The sequence below is a fragment of the Ptiloglossa arizonensis genome, chromosome 8 (genome assembly GCF_051014685.1).
Source record: "Ptiloglossa arizonensis isolate GNS036 chromosome 8, iyPtiAriz1_principal, whole genome shotgun sequence".
Lineage (NCBI taxonomy): Eukaryota > Metazoa > Arthropoda > Insecta > Hymenoptera > Colletidae > Ptiloglossa > Ptiloglossa arizonensis.
Window position 1 is genome coordinate 9,447,315 of NC_135055.1, and position 20,682 is coordinate 9,467,996.

General features: G+C 36.2%; 1 protein-coding gene across 2 annotated transcripts in view; it reads left to right on the top strand.

The window, feature by feature from the left end:
• Positions 1–1,025: 1,025 nt before the first annotated feature.
• Positions 1,026–20,682, top strand: part of Nachra7 (nicotinic acetylcholine receptor alpha7 subunit) — a 306,590-nt gene continuing 286,933 nt past the window's right edge. For both annotated transcript variants that reach the window (XM_076319086.1, XM_076319087.1), the window contains exon 1: positions 1,026–1,529. In XM_076319086.1, the coding sequence (XP_076175201.1) occupies positions 1,484–1,529 (46 nt within the window). In that variant the 5' untranslated portion in view covers positions 1,026–1,483. The remainder of the gene's footprint in view (positions 1,530–20,682) is intronic.

The window sequence follows — 20,682 nt, forward strand, 5'->3', positions numbered from 1 at the left end:
CCAAGAAGACGGTATCCTCCCGTATACGGTTCTCTGTTGACTGAAGCGACTTAAGTCAACGCCGCGCTCACCTACGGTCTGACACACTACGTTCTCCAGCGTGCGTCAGTGGAGCGACAGGGCGAGAACGTGAGCAAGCGCGACAGTGGCACAGTTAGAGGGGAGGCCGTACGCGACGGAGAAGGAGCAAAGAGGAGCAAAGAGGAGCAAAGAGGAGGACGTCGAACGGGCAGCTGGAAGTGGAGCGAGGGAGAGCAGTGCGTGTAGCGGCGAAGGGTTTAAGTATAAGGATACCGAGGCATGCGCCGTCCTATCATATTGATCTCGCCATAGTAACGATTCTCTCTTCTCCGGCGATGTTGGCATGCACTATAGCAGTGGTACGAAGAGGGAAACCCGACGAGAACGGCGGAAGGGGGTTGTACCGCATGGTATACCATGCCACCCGACGATGCGCGGATGTGGGCCGCACAGGGATGAACGAGAACGACGACGAGAGAAAGGGGAAGGAAGCGAGAGGGTAGCGTTGATTGAAAGAGGAGGGTGGATGGAATAGAGAACGATCAACCGGGAGAAAGGGAGAGGAGAGACATCAGTGGCGGTAGGCCACGCAGGGCGCTAGCGCCAAAGAGAGCCGAGGCGGCGATACCGCGCGGCGCTGCAGCCAAATGAAAATCAGTCCAGCGTTGGTCGCCGGCGAGGGCGCATCTGACAACCCTGTGACAGGATACGGGACAGTCGGGAACATTGGAAAAAACGGCGGAACAACCGTGATAAGCATCGATCTGACGTAGATCGCGAGAATGTTTAACGGGGTAGCGTCACGTTGATGACGGTCGGACGCGGTTCGAGGTTCGGCAGGGATCATCGGTCATCGCGGAAAAGGTGATCGGGAGTCGCGCGAATCAACCGTTTCGCGAATACGCGTCTCCGAGCTGTGTCGGATTCTACGCGTAGCACTCGCGAGGGTATCGCGGTGTCGATCGCGATCGGATCGCGAACGGGCGAAACGTAATCTGCGAACGTATCGTTGACTGGCCAGTATCCGTGTAAAGAATAACAACGAGCAAGGCAAGAGAGAAGAGAAGAGATGTCCTCGATGCTCGAAGATGATGCCGCAACGAGGCAGAACGTCGTTGAAGCTTAGTGCGTGCGAGGTGTACGCGCAGGGACACGCTGCAGGTCCGTGGAGGCTGACACGTGCCCCTGGTAGAGCGAAAACGATGTCATTGGCGTGTTCGAGGCACGTACGATCAGGTGGTCCCTGAGAAACTTGGAGCTCGATCGGTGAATCTCTCGTCTCCTTGGGAATTCTCAGTGCCTGCGATACAAGTGGTACCGCTTCTGTTCGACGCGTCTGCAGCCACGTGCGAGGACAACCGAACGGTGAGGAGGTGGAGGAGGCGGAGAAGAAGCCGGTGGTGGCGGAGGTGGTGGTGATCGAGGAAGGAGCGAGTCGCTCCGATTCCTCAATCGTGCAAACATGAGACGTTGGACTCTGATAGCGGTTATAGCCCTGGCTGCATCCGGTGAGTAGCAACGGTCGATCTATCACTTTTGAAAATAATCTCGCGTTAGCAGATTCTCATCTGCCGGAACTCGTGCCAGGCTCTCGTCCCAGAGACGATCGCTTTTCTCGCGACGCGTACGATCGGATCGGTTACCTTTTACGGGCAATCGGTTCTCTATTCTCTGTCGGTTTATTTGTCTTCTTCCTGTTTATGTCTCTGTCTCTCTCTTTCTGTCTGTCTTTGCATTCGCGTCTGTCTATTTTTCCATCCCACGAGCTCGACACGCTTGAAACGCACAGGACGGATCTCTGTACAAGTCGCACCGCTGGGATTTGCGTACAAGAGCAGTTTCGTTCGACACCGAGGTCAACTTTGACACGTTAAACCGCGACAAAACCGAACGGGGACCGACGATTCTTCATCCGTCAAAAGAATTTTTAACGTACGATCGAAGCGATTCTCTTGAACCGGTGTCGGCCAATTTTCGCGAGATAACACAGGGATCGAAATGGAGTCTGATATATAGCGCGGGCTCTAGTTTTCGCGGGGCGAAACGAAATTTCAAAAATATATACCAGTCGTTACTTCGACGTTGGTTACCAAGAGACGTACGTATTTTACCGGTCGATTTTAATATTAGGAAAATCCGTGATTCACGACCGATGCTCGCGAGAGCGTTTCAAACTGTGGCTTCAACCGTGCAAAAGTTATACACGCGAGCGTGTTATCGAGTTACGATCATCGGTGATAATTAACTTCTACCAGTTCGAGAAGTCGATTTTCGCAAGTTGACGAACATTTTGACAGTTTTGCGAAAACGAGCGATCGGTCGCGAACCGATTCGTTGGTTTTCCATCGAGTTCTCGGGAGGATTGCGAAACAAGTTAGAGGAAGGTGTTGCTTTGGTACGTAACGTGTTGCCTCTGACGTCATCGGCGACGTTTTCTACGCGACGCGTACGGCGTCTCGTTAGTACGCTGATTTCAGTTTGTAAACTCGAACGTACACACCCGGTGCGAAATCAACGCTGCGTAAATATTTACAGACTAGGCCGAGGATATTTTTGTTAAATTTCGTCGACGAGCGAACGCTCGACCGAGTTTTCTTTCCCGCGGTAATCTCCTCGAAAAACTTCGTCAGCGAGCGTTTGCCAACAAAAATGAACGCGAGCAAGATACGAGGTGTGCGACGATTCTTCGGGGAACAATTAGCTTTCGATTACGGTAGATTTTAATTCACGCGATGCCCAACTCGATGTTGTCATCGTCCTCTTACTATACCGGGTTGTTCGATAAGTTTTCTCGTTTCTAGTAAAAATAATACTACGACACTTCAACTTTGAACAACTGTAAATACACGAACGAGTCGACAGATGTACACGAAACTTTGCACATGTTCACCAAACGTTAGTATCATTTTTAGAAAAAATAAAACAACGAACCTAATATTCTTATCGAACGACAAAACTTATTCAGCAACCTATTACTTCGATTCGTGAAATATTCGATTCATTGAGTCTTCGTCGTCGCGGATAGTCTTTGTTTATCTTCCACCTACAATCGTAGCAACGTGGGCGTAAAAAAGGACACCTACGTGGTTTTTAAAGACTCGTTGCACAGTGAGGCACGTATCATTAGTAACGCGACAAAAATCGACCGATTTCGATGATAACTACACGCGTAGGAAGATATTCGTTAAGTAGGTAATTTCTTTCGTTTATCTGTGTATCATCGTAGAAACGAATTAACGAAAACAAGTATTTCGATTTTGACTATTGACTTATTTTTCTATACAATTATCTCTGTATACGAAAAATGAAAATTCGCAATGTTCTTTCTAATTTTTTATTCAATTTTTACAGTAAATATGCCAAAGTCTACTAACAGAGGCACTTTGCGAAGTGACAAGACAATGTGTTGTAAGAAACAATTGTATTCATTTATTAGTGGATGAAAATATAAAATAATAGTCGTGTATTAAAATTTGGTTTCTTTGTAATTGATTACTGCGGTAGTTTGTACGACAAACATGAAAACGGATCTTATATATTTTCAAAGGTATAATTGTCACTGAAATCGGTCAATTATTTTTGGCGTTTCACGAATGAATTCTGACCTCTCCGTTCAGACGAAATCGAAGGAACAATTACGGGAAAAGATTTTCTTTCTCTTGCGTGTATAGGGTGCGTCTGAAACGTTGTCAGGAAATTTTTAAAACTATTCAACGCCTTGAAATTGCCAAAAGTCTTCGTAAACACGACTGCGTGTTTTTTGTTTTAGAAATATCACCAACTTTGGTTGTAATACCGATGCATTGTTACGAACACGTTTATATAGTGATTGCAATCGAAAGTATCAAAATGTTTTATAATACAATAAACGTCGAAACCGAACGAAATTGTTTTATAAATAAGGTTAGCGGATCAACGTTTATTAAGAGATTGTTAATTTCGAGATACGGCTGGGTTATTAAATTTCCTAACGTGATTTCAGATATATTCTACACATCGGATAAAACTCTATATATAAAATAACACCTACGTAGATTGCATACGAATCACGAGTTGTACAAAATACCGAGCATACCGATTTTGAGCAATGCTTAATCAACAGACGATCACTGGGTATAACAAAATGTTTAGAAAAATACGTGCAACAAAAGCGTAATATTTTTCAAACTTGTTTTCGGACTACAATACTGTACAATTTATATGAAATATTTTATTTTAGCAAAGTTCGTGTTTAGATGCATTTGATGTAGGACGGGTTTCGGTAACAAAATGATATCGATTACAGAGGCGAGTGTAACAAGTTTGTACTGGTGAATACAAAACACTAAATCGATTGAACAAAACGATTGAATTTAAAATAATAGGTATAGCAAGCAGTTTTTCTTTCAAATTTATTAAATTTCCTCCATATAAAAATACCTATTAGACCGTATCAAAGACTAAAATTATTAAAGGACATCTTTGTAGCAGAAAAATGGATGCACCGAAATGCGTAAGAATTTTTATCTCTCGGTACGTTAATTGCCCAAGTTCCACGAGAAATGACTACTTTCTTTTTGAATCTGTGCTTCGCATACCTAAATGTAATTCTTCCAAAGAAAATATAACGGTTTCCATTTTCATGGTGTGCACTTCATCCACTTCAATTAATTTCTTCCAACAAGACAACCGTTAATTGGATCCAGGGCAATTTCACTACGTACACGAATCCAATCAGTGCCATGGAGACAAAGAATCGAGTACACATTACGTACCTATATTAAGCACGGATTAAGTCGAGGGTTTGTTCGCCACTCCTTTCGTTCCCATAAAAATCATAAATTTTTCACTTTGCCCTTTTCCGTGAAATACCGTTGTTTTGAGCGGATGCCTAAAAATATCCAGCTGTAATGAAACGCGACTTTCGAAACAGTTCTATCGACGCGCAATTAAATAGCGCGTTGACCTGAAACGTAGAATGAAAAGGCAACAATACGCACCACGTTCAACGCAACGATGGAAATGGTCCAGGCACGTAAAGGCTGACTCGTAATTTGAAAATTGCTAAAATTCACGATTCATTGACAATGGTGGGAGGCTGCCCTAATGGTACGTTCGTTGATACCTATACGTATTAATTCCCTATCTATTCTGTTACGTTATCGCAAAGGTATTCGCGTAATATTCGTTGTTCCAATCACACGATATTTGTCAAAATTTTTTATAATATCAATAGAACACAAACAATACCATTGAGACAACGATATAGGTAGTTTCTGGTTGTCTGTAGTCCATGTAATATTACAACTCTGAAATATTGCTCTTAGAGTGGGAACAAAGTCAATTGCTTACTCAAGATCACTGTGGGATAGCTATACTCACTATACCGCTAGGTTATCCCATTGCTATTTTTCTAGTATTTTTATGGACAAATTTGTCTCTTATACAGAAAAGCAAATTGTTTTGCCGATTTTTATACAATTGTAACGATTGATTCAAATTTTTTTTGCCATGTTATTTCTCTAAATTTGAAATCTTTGTAATGTCATCTATTGGAAAGTGGCAAGTACATGGGATCAGGTTCATAAGTTGTTCATTTGTTAACTGCCTGTTTGCCATTAATCTGACAAAGGTGTGAATTCTTTGCAAAAATTAGGTGCGTGGAATTGAATTTGCTAACGTGTTACGTTAAGTAATAATTTTGCTCAAAATGATGCAACTAATTTCAATATTACTGATACAATATTCAATATTACTTTCATACTTCTGAAGAGACAGTTTAATAGTGTCTTAATTATTGCTAATGAAGATCTTGACGGCTTCGTTCGATAGATTTTCCTTTGAATGCAATCGCTGAGTTGATCGACAAGTTCATTTAATTTTCTTAGCAGAACTCATCGTCCCATTTCTAGTAATAATAATAATAATAGTAATACGTCTTTATCGATCAAGATTGCATACATTGAAAAGGAAATAAAATAATGATTTAGTATTGGAGCAAAGAAAATAAAATTTAGTATATGTCTTAACTTAATTTTTTTAAGTTTACGCAAATAATATCTCATTAGCAGTGCATATATTTTACATAATTTTTCGCTATGTTTTGGGTCATTTATATATTACGTTAGCGTGAAAGTTTTCGTCTTAGATGTCGAAAACTTTGAATACACCATTTTTTATATTATCCATATTTCTTGAATGATTTTCCATTAAGTGAATTTTTTAGAATATGGAATAAATGGAATTTAAATCTAATTTCAATTACTTGAAATAATGTTCAACTAACCGAAAACTTATTTGCACAATTAACAATAAAAGAGAAATAGTAGTATTGTTTTACCTTGCGCAGTCCATAGTTTTTTTCAGATGCTATAGTACTTTTGTCAAGATGTTCTTCAAAATAAAATTGTTTACAAACTATATTCTTCAATTCTGACAACAATTTATAATCCTTTATAAGTGAATTCACGTTTAGCATACCACGAAGCCGATGATTATTTTTGTGGTGAGTTTCTCATCAAGGTAGAACTTTCATTTCTGTGAGACGTTAAAATCGCAGTCAAAGTCTAGAAGAGAGATGTGCTAAAAAGAGTAGTAAAACCCCTGAATATAACTCTCTTTCGAAGATAAAGTTGGATTTTCCAACAAGACTTCGTCCCAGCGTACAAAGCAAAAACAACTTAAAAGTGGTTACGGAACAATGACTTCAAGTTCATCTCAGCAGAAAACTGGCTCCTGGAGTTGAATCCGCTTGATTATAAACAGTGGCCAGAGCTGGAGATTATGACTTGTAAGATTCCTTAGAAAAATTTGGGTAGCTCGAATAACACTCTGACAAAAGTAGCTTCTAAAATAACCATGAAGTCCGTGCGTGCTGTAATAGCCAATTAGTCGCGTCGTTTGCAAACCCGTATCACTGTAGAGGTGGTCATTTTAAATAATATTACTATTTTTCTTCTCTAATAACAGAGAAACTGTGTAAATGAATAACACTATAGATTAAAAATGCATCGTATTTATCATTGCACTCACACGTACTTCTCATCTCTATATTTTCACGTATTATTTTTCATCATCTTTTTGTTTGTGTTTCATTGGAATATTATTTAATAAAGACAATAAATATAATGTTTAACTTTGCAAAGGAATTTTGTTTTCATTTTCCCTCAATTAATTATAATTATGTATTCGAATTATATCACATATGTGTATCTATATATATATATAGATATGTGTGTGTGTGTGTGTAATTATTATTCCTTTTTACATATCTTGAATTCCAATTGTCCATACCGTACATCTATCGTTGCTGTTATTCTATTTTCTAATCCTTTCCTGTTTCTATGTTATCGTTTCTGCTTTCATCATTTTGTTTTTTAAATGTTCATAATTTTAATTCTGTTTTCATTGGTTATTATAACTATGTTTATTCCCAAGATGACTTAACGTCATAATAATTGTCCTAATAAAAACGGTACATTTTTTAAAATGTTGCGACAGGATGAGTTCCCCATATGCCGGCAAACAAAAGTAAAAAGTGAACAATTGAAGTAAAGTTTAACATAAATTGGTCAGAATTCTCGTTAGATGGATTTATAAAGCGGCTATAACTTTCATCGAAAATAATAGTACCGTGTTCGTGACATACTTTTAACAAAACTTTTAGCAACATTTACAAAAATATCGACGTTATTGCTGTCCACAATATCTATATATTTATATATATATATAAATATGTACACACACACATTTGTAGAGACTTACTGTTTCATGCTACTCTCTGCTGGCAAGCTTTACGACGTGGCCATTTAGAAATATTTATAAAAAGAATTTCGCATGTACCTGTCGTACGAATCGCGATCTTCGTAGGGATTTGATCGACGTTCGGACGTAACAAGCGATAACGTCGTTTACGTCTTTTGCGTTGGTCCCGTACATTTCTTATAGCAGGACCGTTTAGGTGCAATCAATGTAAACCAACGTTCGTAGCGCCACGTGAACGTCGATGACCATTCGAATGGCAGCTCTTGGCGCGTACCCTCGCTTTTTGCTGGCCCTGGAGTTGATTTTGTAGAGCGTGTAGATACGGGCAGCACGCGAGCGCACGGGCTACGCGCGCTGACCTGGCCTCTGCGTGCGTATGCGTGCACGCGTGTCGATGCCCATGGCTGTATGCGGGAGTGTACAAAAGCGGAGTATCGAACGCGCGCGCCTAACCGGTTGAAAAGCGGAGGACACTGTATGAGAGTCGGCCTCGCACACCATCGTGTCGCTGCCGACCGTGCACAGAGACACACGTATACAATACACGTGTACGACACACGTATACGACACACGTACACGACACACGTATACGAGATACGTATACGACGCACACGTACGAAATCACATGCTCACCCTCTCGTCTTTCACCCTTCTCTCTCTCTCTGTCCCGTTTGTCGCGCGCGTGCCTCTTCCGACGGGGGCGATCATGCACGTCAAGAGTGAAAACTGTGCCAAACGCTGCGTGAAGCTCCAGAAAAACAAGCTTCCACCAGCTGACCGTTTTCCATTTCGCGACGAGTGCTTCTAACCATCGTGGACAGGGTTCATCCACTGTTTTCTTCTCTTTCGGACGATACGTTTGGAACTTAAACGGTCAAGGGATTGTGTAATATCCAAGAAGATTTGGATCTTTTTGTCGGTAATCCGTACCATTTATGTACGATGCGTTTAACTGCGTTTAGCTAAGTTAATAATGTTTTTTAACTTGAACGGAATAGAAAGAAACATGCTTCTTGTATCGTTAAAGTTGAAAGCCGCGTGTTACTCCGATCCGGTTGTTTGGTTAATCCATTCTGGTCGTTTTAAGTAGAAAATGATTGTTTTTGTGAGTGTCTAGTCGTTCCACGTTTGTGTATATTTTAGGAATTTTTATTCAGAAAATCAATTTGTTTCTATTTAATCTATTACGATGTATAAATAAGTTTCGAATATCATTATGAAGGGACGTTGTATTTAGTACATCAAGTCGACGATAATAAACTTCCAGATTTATAGTTTGATTGAGTTCTAGTAGTACAAATTGGATCATATAATATATAATTTGCTGAATAGAGATTCTTCTCGAATATCTTCTTTTGTCGTTCGTTTTAGTACCTTAAATTGATCCGTTAACTGTCTTTCTCGAGTATTCTTACAATTTCGTTGTTGAATTTCCGTTCCTCATTACCAATTATAATGTAGTCAAGAAACAGATTTTGCGCATTCGTTGTATCTGATTAACCGTTACATTGCGGTTTATATTCATTAAACTAACTAGACTAATATTGATAAATGTATCAGTACTGACGACAGTCTTACCAGGAATTTGTTTATTTTTATACAGCTGTTGCATTTTCATCATTGTAGAATGAAGAATTTAAATAAATTTCTATTTTCTGTTAGTTTTGGTTATTTTCTAATCGAAGCATGGCTTGGTAGTAATATACGAAAACGAAGGTTATTCATAGCATAAACATTGTAGACGAAAAATAAAGCATACAAAATATAATGTAATTTTTGGTACAAGAACGTCATAATAAATGTTTAAAATGATGACCTTTAGCTTCGGAACATTTATTAATGCGTTTAATAAATAATTTATGCCAAGATAATAAAGTTTTCTCTTCTGATACTTGGACAGATAGTTGTAATTCGCTCTTTCATATTTTCTGGAGCGGTAAGAGGGCCGCGAGATTTCTTTTCTTTAAGGTAATTATGTAAGAAATAATCTGGGGATGTTGGATCATGTGACCTGACCGATTAGGAAACTCAACTTTGAAAATTATTGAAGTTCATGGTGTAGGAGACTTCGTATGGGTGAAACTTATGACATTTTAAAATTTGCTAAACACTTGTTCGAAATATTTTGGAACAACGAGAAATTGAACGAATACTCCTAGATTGTAAGTAACTGCTAACCAAGAAACTTCGTTATTTACATTTGCAGCTATTTTGATCGAATGTGTCTTGTCTGCACTACTATCTTGGGAGAACTGTTTAACGACACGATAAAATGAACGACGTGGTGGACAATTTCATCTAGAACATCGTAAAGCATACAAATTAACGACCTCGTCGATATTTCCATTTTATTAACCATAAATAAAAATCGTTTCAATTTCTCCTATAGCTATTAGTATTCCATATTTAACTCACAATAAAGTAATAACTGTCTTCTACATTATTTTCATTTTGATCTGTAGCTTTTCGATCAAATTACTAGCTATCGGAAATTGTGAAATGTTACATGGAAAGAAACATGGAAATTTTTTAGATCCTAGCGTATAATCATTTTGTAAATGTTGCTTTAAATATCTTTAAAAATAGCGTTCTACAATCAAATATTTCAGACACAAGATATGCATATTTTTACGTAGAATAGAAATTTCGAAATAAAAAATATATTTTATCACATGTTTGTGATAAAAAAATAAATTGACTTCAAAATGACATTAAAAATGTCCACGTATTAAGAAACTAGTAATGTTGTTTGAAAAATCTAGGGCATTTTTTTTTTAATTTGTTATCAATGAGATATTTTATTTTGTCGATTTAAATGGGACATCCTGTATATTACTTTATATGTTGTATGTTTATATTTTAGTTACATATTCTGAAGAATAAGAGACCTAGCTTTATGATGAACCAAGATTTAATCAAAAATATATATGTATACATAGTATAGCATATACAGCAATGTGTATGGAACTATCCCTTCTAAGTCCTTTGTTAAGGGTGGTTTAAATAATATATAATTTTATAAAAATTACAAACAACCAAAATTGTATAAGATGAAAAGTATTTTTATGGTTCATTCGTTTGTCTTTATCGTGATATTCGGCGTTTCTTTCGTTCTGTCGGTAATTTTATTGCTGAGGTTTTTTAAATATTCGACATACAATTAATCGTTTGGTTCAAATGGAGTTTTTCCATTTTGCGTATTTAGTACAACACCACTGATAAAATGAGAATTTTTCGAAGAACTTTGAAACGAGTTTCCTTTCTTCTTCGGAACCAATGGAAAATTATTGGCGACACCTTGCAGTCGCAACTTCGAATTCTTTTTCCATTTTTGTTTTTGCGACTTTCGTGGGCAAGAGACGTGAAATGCCTTCGAATTATCGAGTTTCGCTAGTTACTGATAAAAGTTTTGTCCTGCCCCGTGATTTTATACGTTTTATTACTAGTTTTCTTATTTTAGTTTTCTTCTTGTTGATAACAATGACAAAGAGGAAGCGAAATCTATTGAAAGAAACGGTTCAACAATATTTGTATTTTTTCTTTTGTTGGATTGACAATAATTTATTTCAATTACAACAGAAATTTCTTAACTGTTAAGTTAAGAAATACTAGGTTATATTGTTTCCACATATAACCAAATCTAATGTTGAAATTAAAAATCGAAGAAAGAATTTAAAAGTTATGAGAAACTTTTCAGGTTCCCTTAATTTTTCAAATGCATTATTCGCAATGTAAAAAATTAATGGAACAGATATATTGTATACAGTGACACAAACGAAGTTTGAGAGATCCACCTGACATTTAAAGAAATGAGTACAAGGTATGGATTTTGATTACAATTTTGTATTTATTCAATAAGAAAACTAGAACAAAAATATATAAAGAGTAATTATTTTTATAATGATATTTTCCTGCTTTTTGAAGCAGGGAATTCATCAATAATATTTTCATTATCTAATTGTTGGATGTCATTTTCAATAAATATTATTGGTGGAACGACTAGATGAGTGAAAAGTTGTCGCACCTTGTAATTTTGTTCAGGAAGTCATTTTGTTTTCCAAAATGAATAATATATAATTTAATAAAATGTTTATACACTCTAAAAAAATCGTGTTTCATTTTCACAAAAAACAAAAAACGAAATGACTTTCCAAACAACCCAATAATTTTTGAGTACGCGTTCAAGTGCAACAATATCCAGATGCAGCCTGGATCGGGACCATATCTTAATTTATGAGTCTCCAAATTGGCGCTGGACACTCATCGCGTCGAGTTTTCCGGGGCTATCGATTTCATTTGGTTTTTCCTTCGTGACAAAAGTAACGTCTTCGGGAAAGAGCAGGGTGAAGTCAACGATAGTTCAATTTATAAAAACCAAACCACAATTCCACCCTGAGCGAGTCTTCGTTACGGCGTATCGTTTGAGCAAGATCAGATCCTTATACAACTTTGTACAAGAATATAACTTTCTTCTATCAGGATCGCTCAAGAGATCTTGAGACGAGTTGATACCACCGTGATCATAATAAGATTTCGTACAATATACAAAATACAGTTAAAATTGTATTTTAAGTCGGTTCATCTTCATTCACAATTCATTGTTTCAAAACCTCTCCAACGCCATTCATTTAACCGAAGCGTAGTCTTTGGTACGCATAAAAATATCAACTACGCGCACACGCTGCAATCTTTATTGGAACCGGTGCGAACCAGCTTGTTTTTCTATTGCACACGAAACACCATGAGCTTTTTCCCAGCCATTTGTGCTTTTTTTGCGCATAGAAAAATAACTGAATACGTTGAACGTTCGTGCCGAAAAATCCTATACTCGGAAATAAAAATATCGGTAAAAGGATGTTTGTTTCTCGGCTAATTTGGTCTTGTTTAAAAACAATGCTGTCTCAAATCGTTGCAATACGTAATGTTGATTATAATGTACTCTGATAGGGAACCAATTGAAATTAAATCGAAGCTTTGCATGGCGTTTAAGTTTGCCTAAATTCGAGACTAGTTAAAACTATACTACGATTTAAAATTTGTGTAAAAAAGGAATTTATTAGATGTTTTTAACACTTGGTGATTTCTGCTGTGCTTGACTCTTGGAATTATTCGAAATTCCTGTTGAACCTGAATTTCATTAGTTTCAAATCAGATGAATTTGTAATGTATACGGAAGAAAGATATTGTTGAGGAATATGCTTATATTATAAATAAATGCCGATTACTTATCGGCCATGAACGACCTATTTCTATTAATACTTTCACTTGTGCGTTTTGAGTCATCTTTCGAATAATAATTTTGATTTTACTTATTATAGGTTACCTAATTGTATTTGTTTTGAAAATAATTTAAAACATACAAAGTTTTACTGCATGGAATAATATCATGTTGCCTGCAATTGTATCCATTTTAACAAACGCTGTTATATAACGAATAAGAAAACACAAAGTATTATTTAACAAAATTAACTCGATTTTGATATTTCCTCTAACAGTATACCTACAAGAAAATGATTTATACTACCTAATGGTCCTCTCTCCCTATCTCTATACCAAACAACTTTTGTTGGGATATTCTTTTGATAACTTTAATCCCTTGTGAGATATTCCACCGTTTTCAGTTAAAGGGATCACCCTGTGTATACGTAAGTTCCAGCATGTAATGCACATTGAAATAAAATGAACGAATATATACATTTTTTTAAACATAATATAGCTAAATTATCGCGATAAGTTTATCGTTGTTTACTCCATATTAAACCATTTATTTTCGAGGTTCAGAAAATTCAAACTTCACCGAAGCTCAAGCGTTGAAACATTCATGGTTTTAGCGAACCAAGCGTTGTATGAAATTGTCAACGATGGAAGATTTCTCCAGGGTGATCTTTGAACTTGGGCGTCTAATCATGAAAAAATAGGAAGCAGGTACATGGTAAATGCATCGGTTAGATCTTTGGGAAACATGTGTTACAGTGCTACAAGGAAGAGCTCCGACTAAATTTCTTCCTACTTGTTTTTCTTTCTCTTGTAATCCTAGTCTTGTTCCACTTATTTTTATTTGTGCGTACATTTTATATTTAAAGTCTTTTACTTTTTCACCGTTCCTACTACGATCCATTTGCAACATTTTGTGTCATGTTTTTTATTTGCATAGATATATTCTAATCGTCTCAACCCTCTGTTTTCTATAGTCTGCCTCCCTGATTTTGTAATCGAACTTTACAAAGAGATATTAGGGTTGATGCACTTGTTGCACAGTAGTAGTATTATATTATCGTTGATTCTGTTCGAAGTTTCGATGATCGATTTTCCTAATACGTACATGTAGTATTACTCCTTGTTCCTTAATAATTGGGAAGGGCAAATTAAATTAGAATTTGAACTATGAGCGTTTATTTAACGAGATTTTATTGCAACGATTCACCTTTTTTGAGAAGAGAAAGGAGTTACTGTATGAGAAGGTTGTAATTTTTCTTGTTTCTCTACGAATAAAAATCGCTTTTAATAGGAATAGTTTAACAATAACGAGAGGAGACAATAAATCGGTTATATTGATTTAAGTTACAGCGAATCATTTGTAAAATAGACACAGTGCAGATAAAGGAACTCTTTGTTCCACAACATTTTACAGTTTCTAATTTGATAGAATTTTTTATAATAGGACAAATATTCCGATTACGTATTTAAACACTGATTTGATGGAATTGCTTACATTAAAGTAAATATTTCAATTGTTGCAGTTAAGAAATTATTATCTCGTTTCTAATAATACAAACCTCTATATAACACTTTTTTAAACATCACGAACTGATGTACCTTCAATAATAAACTGTGCCTTTTAATAAACAACTGTTACATTATTCACTGTGCTATAAGCCTAGCATTAACGTAATATTTTTTTACAAATTATCGATTATGTTTTACTTATTTGCAGTTTCAATCCAGATTCTCGTTCATTCAAATGGATACCCATTTCCTGAATACGAAAGTAGTTCTTTTAGTTGGCCAGACTTTTTTCTCCAGTTACTATCTTTCCCTCTCTCTCTTTGTGCTAGTTTCTGTCAGTGGAAGAATACCTCAAGATTTATAATTAATGTTTCTTAACACATTGTAAGTATTGTGCAAATGGATGTGTGATGGATGGTTCAAAGACACCAAAGAGTTCATAGAAATGTATTTCCAAAGCGAGCTAGATCTCGAGTTACAAACTTTTGCACATTTTTTTAATTCTACTTACTCTAAAAAAAGATGGCTACGTGGTTTAACTGGAATACTACTTACCATGGATTTCTATATATATTGAAAAAAGTCTTGATGAGCTTCTCAATATATCGATGAAAGAATGTTGCAAAGAAAGTACATTGTAGATTAGTGCGCTAGTATTAAATAAAAATAGAAAAAGTGTATTCATTACGAATACATTTTTAACGAATAATCTTATTTCGATTCTTTGTCCTGATACATTGATTTATTGTTTATTAATTACACGAGTATATCTTATTATTCATATTTTTCACGTAGCTAATAATCGAATAAGTTCAGATTCGAAAACCTATTGGTTACTTGAACGTTAAACAGTTACTTCTAATAATTATTTGCTATTCGATTGATGGAAGGAGTGTCTATCGAATCATACGTAGCATTTAATACATTAGAGGATCTAATGCAATAATTCTTGTAATTTTATAAAATATTACAATAAAATGCTTCTATCGATCTCGTAGATAAGGTCCAATTAAACGATCAGAAAGAATTTCTATAGGTATTATACGTATAGAGATCTCAGATGGATGAACAGATTTAATTATTAAACAACTCGTTTAGCTAATAGTAACAAATTTGTTTAAAGATTAACTAACTACAATACACTGAAATGTAATTTTGATGCTGTTGATTCACTTACAATTTCTAACTCTTCAGCTTTCTAGCTCATACTCGTTACCCTTTACTCTCAACTCTCTAACATACTTTGTACATCCTCCGAACACTCTCAAGACTTTCTCAAACAGAACTGACTCTCTCTAAAAAATGCACTGCAACAGACTGCCCTTCTGCACTGCATAATGGTCATCCTTAAGAATCCTCATTGACACCCACCCTCCCATACGTGCGCGTGTAATGCATAAAATATGTACGTATTAGGTGCAGTCATTGATTTGGGACTGTTCGAATATGTAAGTATTGGAACATCGTATTACTATTGAAGTATTTGAATATTGGAATATATTTATTCGAATATTTGAGCACTCAAATATCAGTATTCGAATATGTAGTATTCGAATATTGTTATTCGAGGCTTATCATTCAAATAATAAAACAGTACTCTATTTAAATATTACGAATATTTAGATACTTGATTAGTTCACAAAATATTCGAATACAGGGAATCCTTCACTCACGCGATTCATTCTTTCCAAAGTTTTCCACGTAAGTTGATTTGTATCGGTGGGATGTATTTTTATTTTCCACGTACCATTTGTTGACTCCAAAACTTATCGCTGAAGCATATTATTCACAATCAATTACACACACCCTCTTGGAAAACTTTTTCATTCCCACGTACCTTAATACCGAATCGTTGCTGGCCTCTGAACCAAATAATGGAACGAGGTCGAAAAGAATGAAACACGAAAACATGGTTGAAATATGTTTGTGTAAACTTTTCCCGTTACCTTTGGTCACATAATTTATCTTCGTAATACTTCTAACATACAGAGAAATACTCGGTGTATCTGCTTGGGATCACAATCTTCCAAGCTATTTCTCCGAGCAGTCGAGCGAACACAGCGATTCGCCATTGTGTCTTACCACGGACTGTGACCCCGACTCTCGTTACGAACAGCGATCACTGTAATTTCATCGTCAATAGTGATGTCGTTGGTATGCGATGGAAAGGCGAACAGGCAAGGATACTCGTCGTCTGGATACTCAGTTTCGTTATGTGGATTGTTTCGTTCTGGACCGAATACAATCAGCTTACAATACCTGTTAAAGCTTCAAAGTTTTAGCCTTAGATGTTCAATCAAGCGAATAGTTCTAGCATCAGGTATTAACAAACATCAAACATGCAATTGTAATCTTAAAGTCCAATGTTCGAATGCAAAAGTACACGTTCAGTTTAATATTTAACACGAGTAATGTATCAAATTTACATAACTTTGTCTCTAAAAGTTGTTTCATTGCTATACCAAAGATTCTAATTTTTGTAATTGAAACATCCTCGAAGAGCTCGGGATGAAAATAAGTTGGTAGACGAAAGGTAGAAATAATAAGGTCACTGAGAATGTTTTGGACAATTTTCTGAATTAATATGTATCTTGCGTAAATTTACCGCAGAAGGTGCACATAGACGTAATGTGAACATGTTGCACGCTGTGGTAATTATAGGAAATTAATTTGAATAATTATGAGGTTGAAAATTTTCTTACCATAATTAACGAAATTGCAGAAGAGATGCGAGTCTATGACGCTGATCTTAACAATATTATTAAAGAAACTTTATTTCTCAGATAATGGTAACTTAATTCGAGAAAAGTAGTGCAAGCTTTGTTGAATTCCCCTACGCTTCAATTTAGAGACACCCAAAGTAAATGCATGTTTCGTTTTAATCAATTAACCCGTTAAGATGAAACGAGATACTGTTCTACAAGGGTATGTCGTCGAAATATTATTTATTGTAATGTTGCAAAGTCACTGTGGGTCTGACAATATTAAACGACCAAAAGGTACCAAATTTAAGAATTATATAAATACAGGTAATTCAAATTTTAGTAACTGAAAATGTATATTACAGGCAGGAGAATTAATTAGGAACTCGTTCGATTAAAATAAAATTTTTTTCAATTGGAAATAGAACCGATTGTTTTTTTTGTCGAGATCCAATGAATATTTTATCGAGTTTCATTTTAGGAACGCGCTATCTGCGCCGTCTGATCATACTGGTCTAAAAAAAGCTTCAGACAGATCAATCTGTCTAAGAGTCTCGGATTAAATAATTTACCTGGCCACTGTTCAGATTAACTTTACCTTGAATTTCAGTCAACTAAGTTTAGCGAAACGAGTTCAACCGTGAAAACGATGGCCATTAATAATGAACCGTGTGTTGAACGACGAGACGAGCCTGGAAATATTTTAATTCGTTCGAGTAAAAAAATTCAAACCGATATCCTACATTTCTCCGGGTCAAAAATATCACATAAGTGTATTTCGCAGAAATTAAGAAGTAAATCGCGACACGCAGGGTGTCTCATATAGTATTCGACAGAATTGAATAGAATTTTAGATTATTTTGAATTAATACAAAAATTATACGAATTATCGAAATTATAAAAAGTGTTTTTAACTTTAATGTTAAGTTCGATGATGTGGACTGTAGTCTGACAAGTTACTTCCATCATATCGTTTGGATACACCATTATTTCTTAATTCTTGGTGCAATCATGCGCACACATATTCTCTGCTTTATCTGCCTTACAGAGAGACAAAACTCTCTGTGTGGTATGGTGCAAAAGTATGAATCACGTTTTACGTGATATTTGCTTAGCAAGTAGTTTTAGACTACTTAAGTAAGGTGGTGTGTGTCAACTATTGCCGAAGGTGGAGCCTGTTTATGATACTTGATATACTTCTATGTTCGACAATTTAGTCTATTTCTGTTTACTGTACACCATGCCTCGTATATTTTGAAATCCAGGATTAGCCGATATTGTACTCGTGTACAATTCACGTTTCATAGCGTGCATTGTAACAACAAATAGGATTATGTGTACAACTTGGAAGGCCTCCAATTTGAACAACATCTTCAGATTCAACATACAATTGAAGGACAATTGTTTTATTATAAAAAACGTGCAATATCTTATTTACAATAAAAGAGACTTGTAGCGTTTAATATATAATACTTTGGTTTAGAATTACTTGCCCAGTATTCTGGTCATATTCGTCGATTATTTTGTGGGGCATCCAAAATATCCAAGGAAAAATATTTCCATTGAGTTTATATACACGAATATCTCGGAGCAAATTCAGTATATTTGTATAATCCTTTCTTACATACGATAAAAGTATCAAATAAATTTATCACTTAACGTAATAAATCATTTTCCAGAACGAGAGACGAATGAAACGAACGTTTTAGCGGTGTTTCCGGGAACTGAACCAGAGTAGAGAAATGGGGATTTCTTCGCCTTTAATAGTTACACGTATATTTCGTGTTAAAGGGCCACGAAACTTTAAGCCAGTGATGTATTATAAAGCTCCAACAACTTACAGGGGAAGGTACTTTGAAGGGTCGGAAGATCGACCCATTTACTACTCATAGCTGGCTTTCAAGAAAGGTATTATTGATCCATGAAGACGGATTCTAACTAAAAACTGTTCCGCTTCTCGATGGTGCGTGAACGGGATATATTTGAAATATTATTTCCTACCATTTTTCATCAGGTAATTGATGTTATTCACTTTTTTAATACATTCTTGTACAGTGTTTCTTCATTTAATGTCTTTTCATCTTTGAAGACTGATATCTTCTTAACGAGTCAATTGTTCGTGATACTCTTTGGTACAAACTAAAATTAAATGATTTTATTAAAATAAATATAATTTACTCTATCGTTCTTCTACAGTCTGTAATTTTATCATCTGAAATATTTCCTTTGTTAATAGTACGTACGTAACAGTTAATCAGAATTGAATAATAATAATATAAAATTTGGTTTGTCATCAACAACAAATCCTTAAAGTGACAATGTTATTGTATAAATCATGCGAGTAAAGAAAGAATAGTAATATTAAAATTGTCCAAACTTGAGTTTATGATACGGTCGGCTGGTATTATTCAGTATCAGTTACCAAAGGTATTGACATTTCGGTCGCTTAATTGCGCATGGGATTAAAACTTTAGAATTTACTTTATCACTATGAAGTTTCTGCACTTCTGGCGATTCCATGCCCTTTTAACGTCTCGCTACCTCTTTCCCAACAGCAATCCTCGGTAATTGGCTCACCAACTACGCTACCCTGGGCCCAAATCCTCGTAACTGTCCACTACAGGGTCCGACTATCCTCACACCATCCGCTCGTACAAACGAGTAAAGTATAAAAACGAGTCAAATATCTAAAATTCGAAACAATTGAAAATCAGAAACAGCGATAAAGTGTTTGGTCATTGCGTCACGATGTAGCTCCAACAATAAGTGTTAAATTTAAATAAAGAGATTCATCTTGTAATTCGAATTTAATCAATATTTTCGTCATTACTTCCATTGGTAAGGATAGTCTTCGATCCTGGTTTTTAGTCTTTTTGTGAAAAATTACCTAGACGGGAAACAAATGAAAATCTGAAAAAATGTCTAGCTGATATAATACGTAAACGTTCCAAGAACGACTTTTCTCGAACGTTTAACATTTAACTATTCTTTCAATGTACATAAGGTTTCAATCGACGACGAACCACCGAGGATAGTACCATGACCGAAAAGTAAAAGTTAATTACGTATTCGAATCACTTTTCTTGATATCGGTCAATCAATCTCTACATATAGGTACATTGCTAGGCATGTTCCCAATAAATCGCATAATACCGTAGAAATTCCTATTACTCTAACATCTTGTCATTGACAGTTTTCTCTGGAGTCGTATGCAGCTCGACTATATCTCCCCTAGCTTCACAGACGCGTGTTCAAGTTTCACGTATGAGCTAGTGACGGTAGGCAATACGAACAAATAGTTAGTTTGGAAGTGAGTTTCACCGAGGGTTTCATCTTCTGGACCGGTGCAACAGCTTCCCAATCTGATGTGGCTACGCGTCGGTGGTGAATCCCGTGTGTGCTCGCGCCGTTTCTGATCTACGCATGTGCGCAACTTGCACGGATACAACCATACACATAAGCCCATCAGTTTCTCATCACGCGACACACG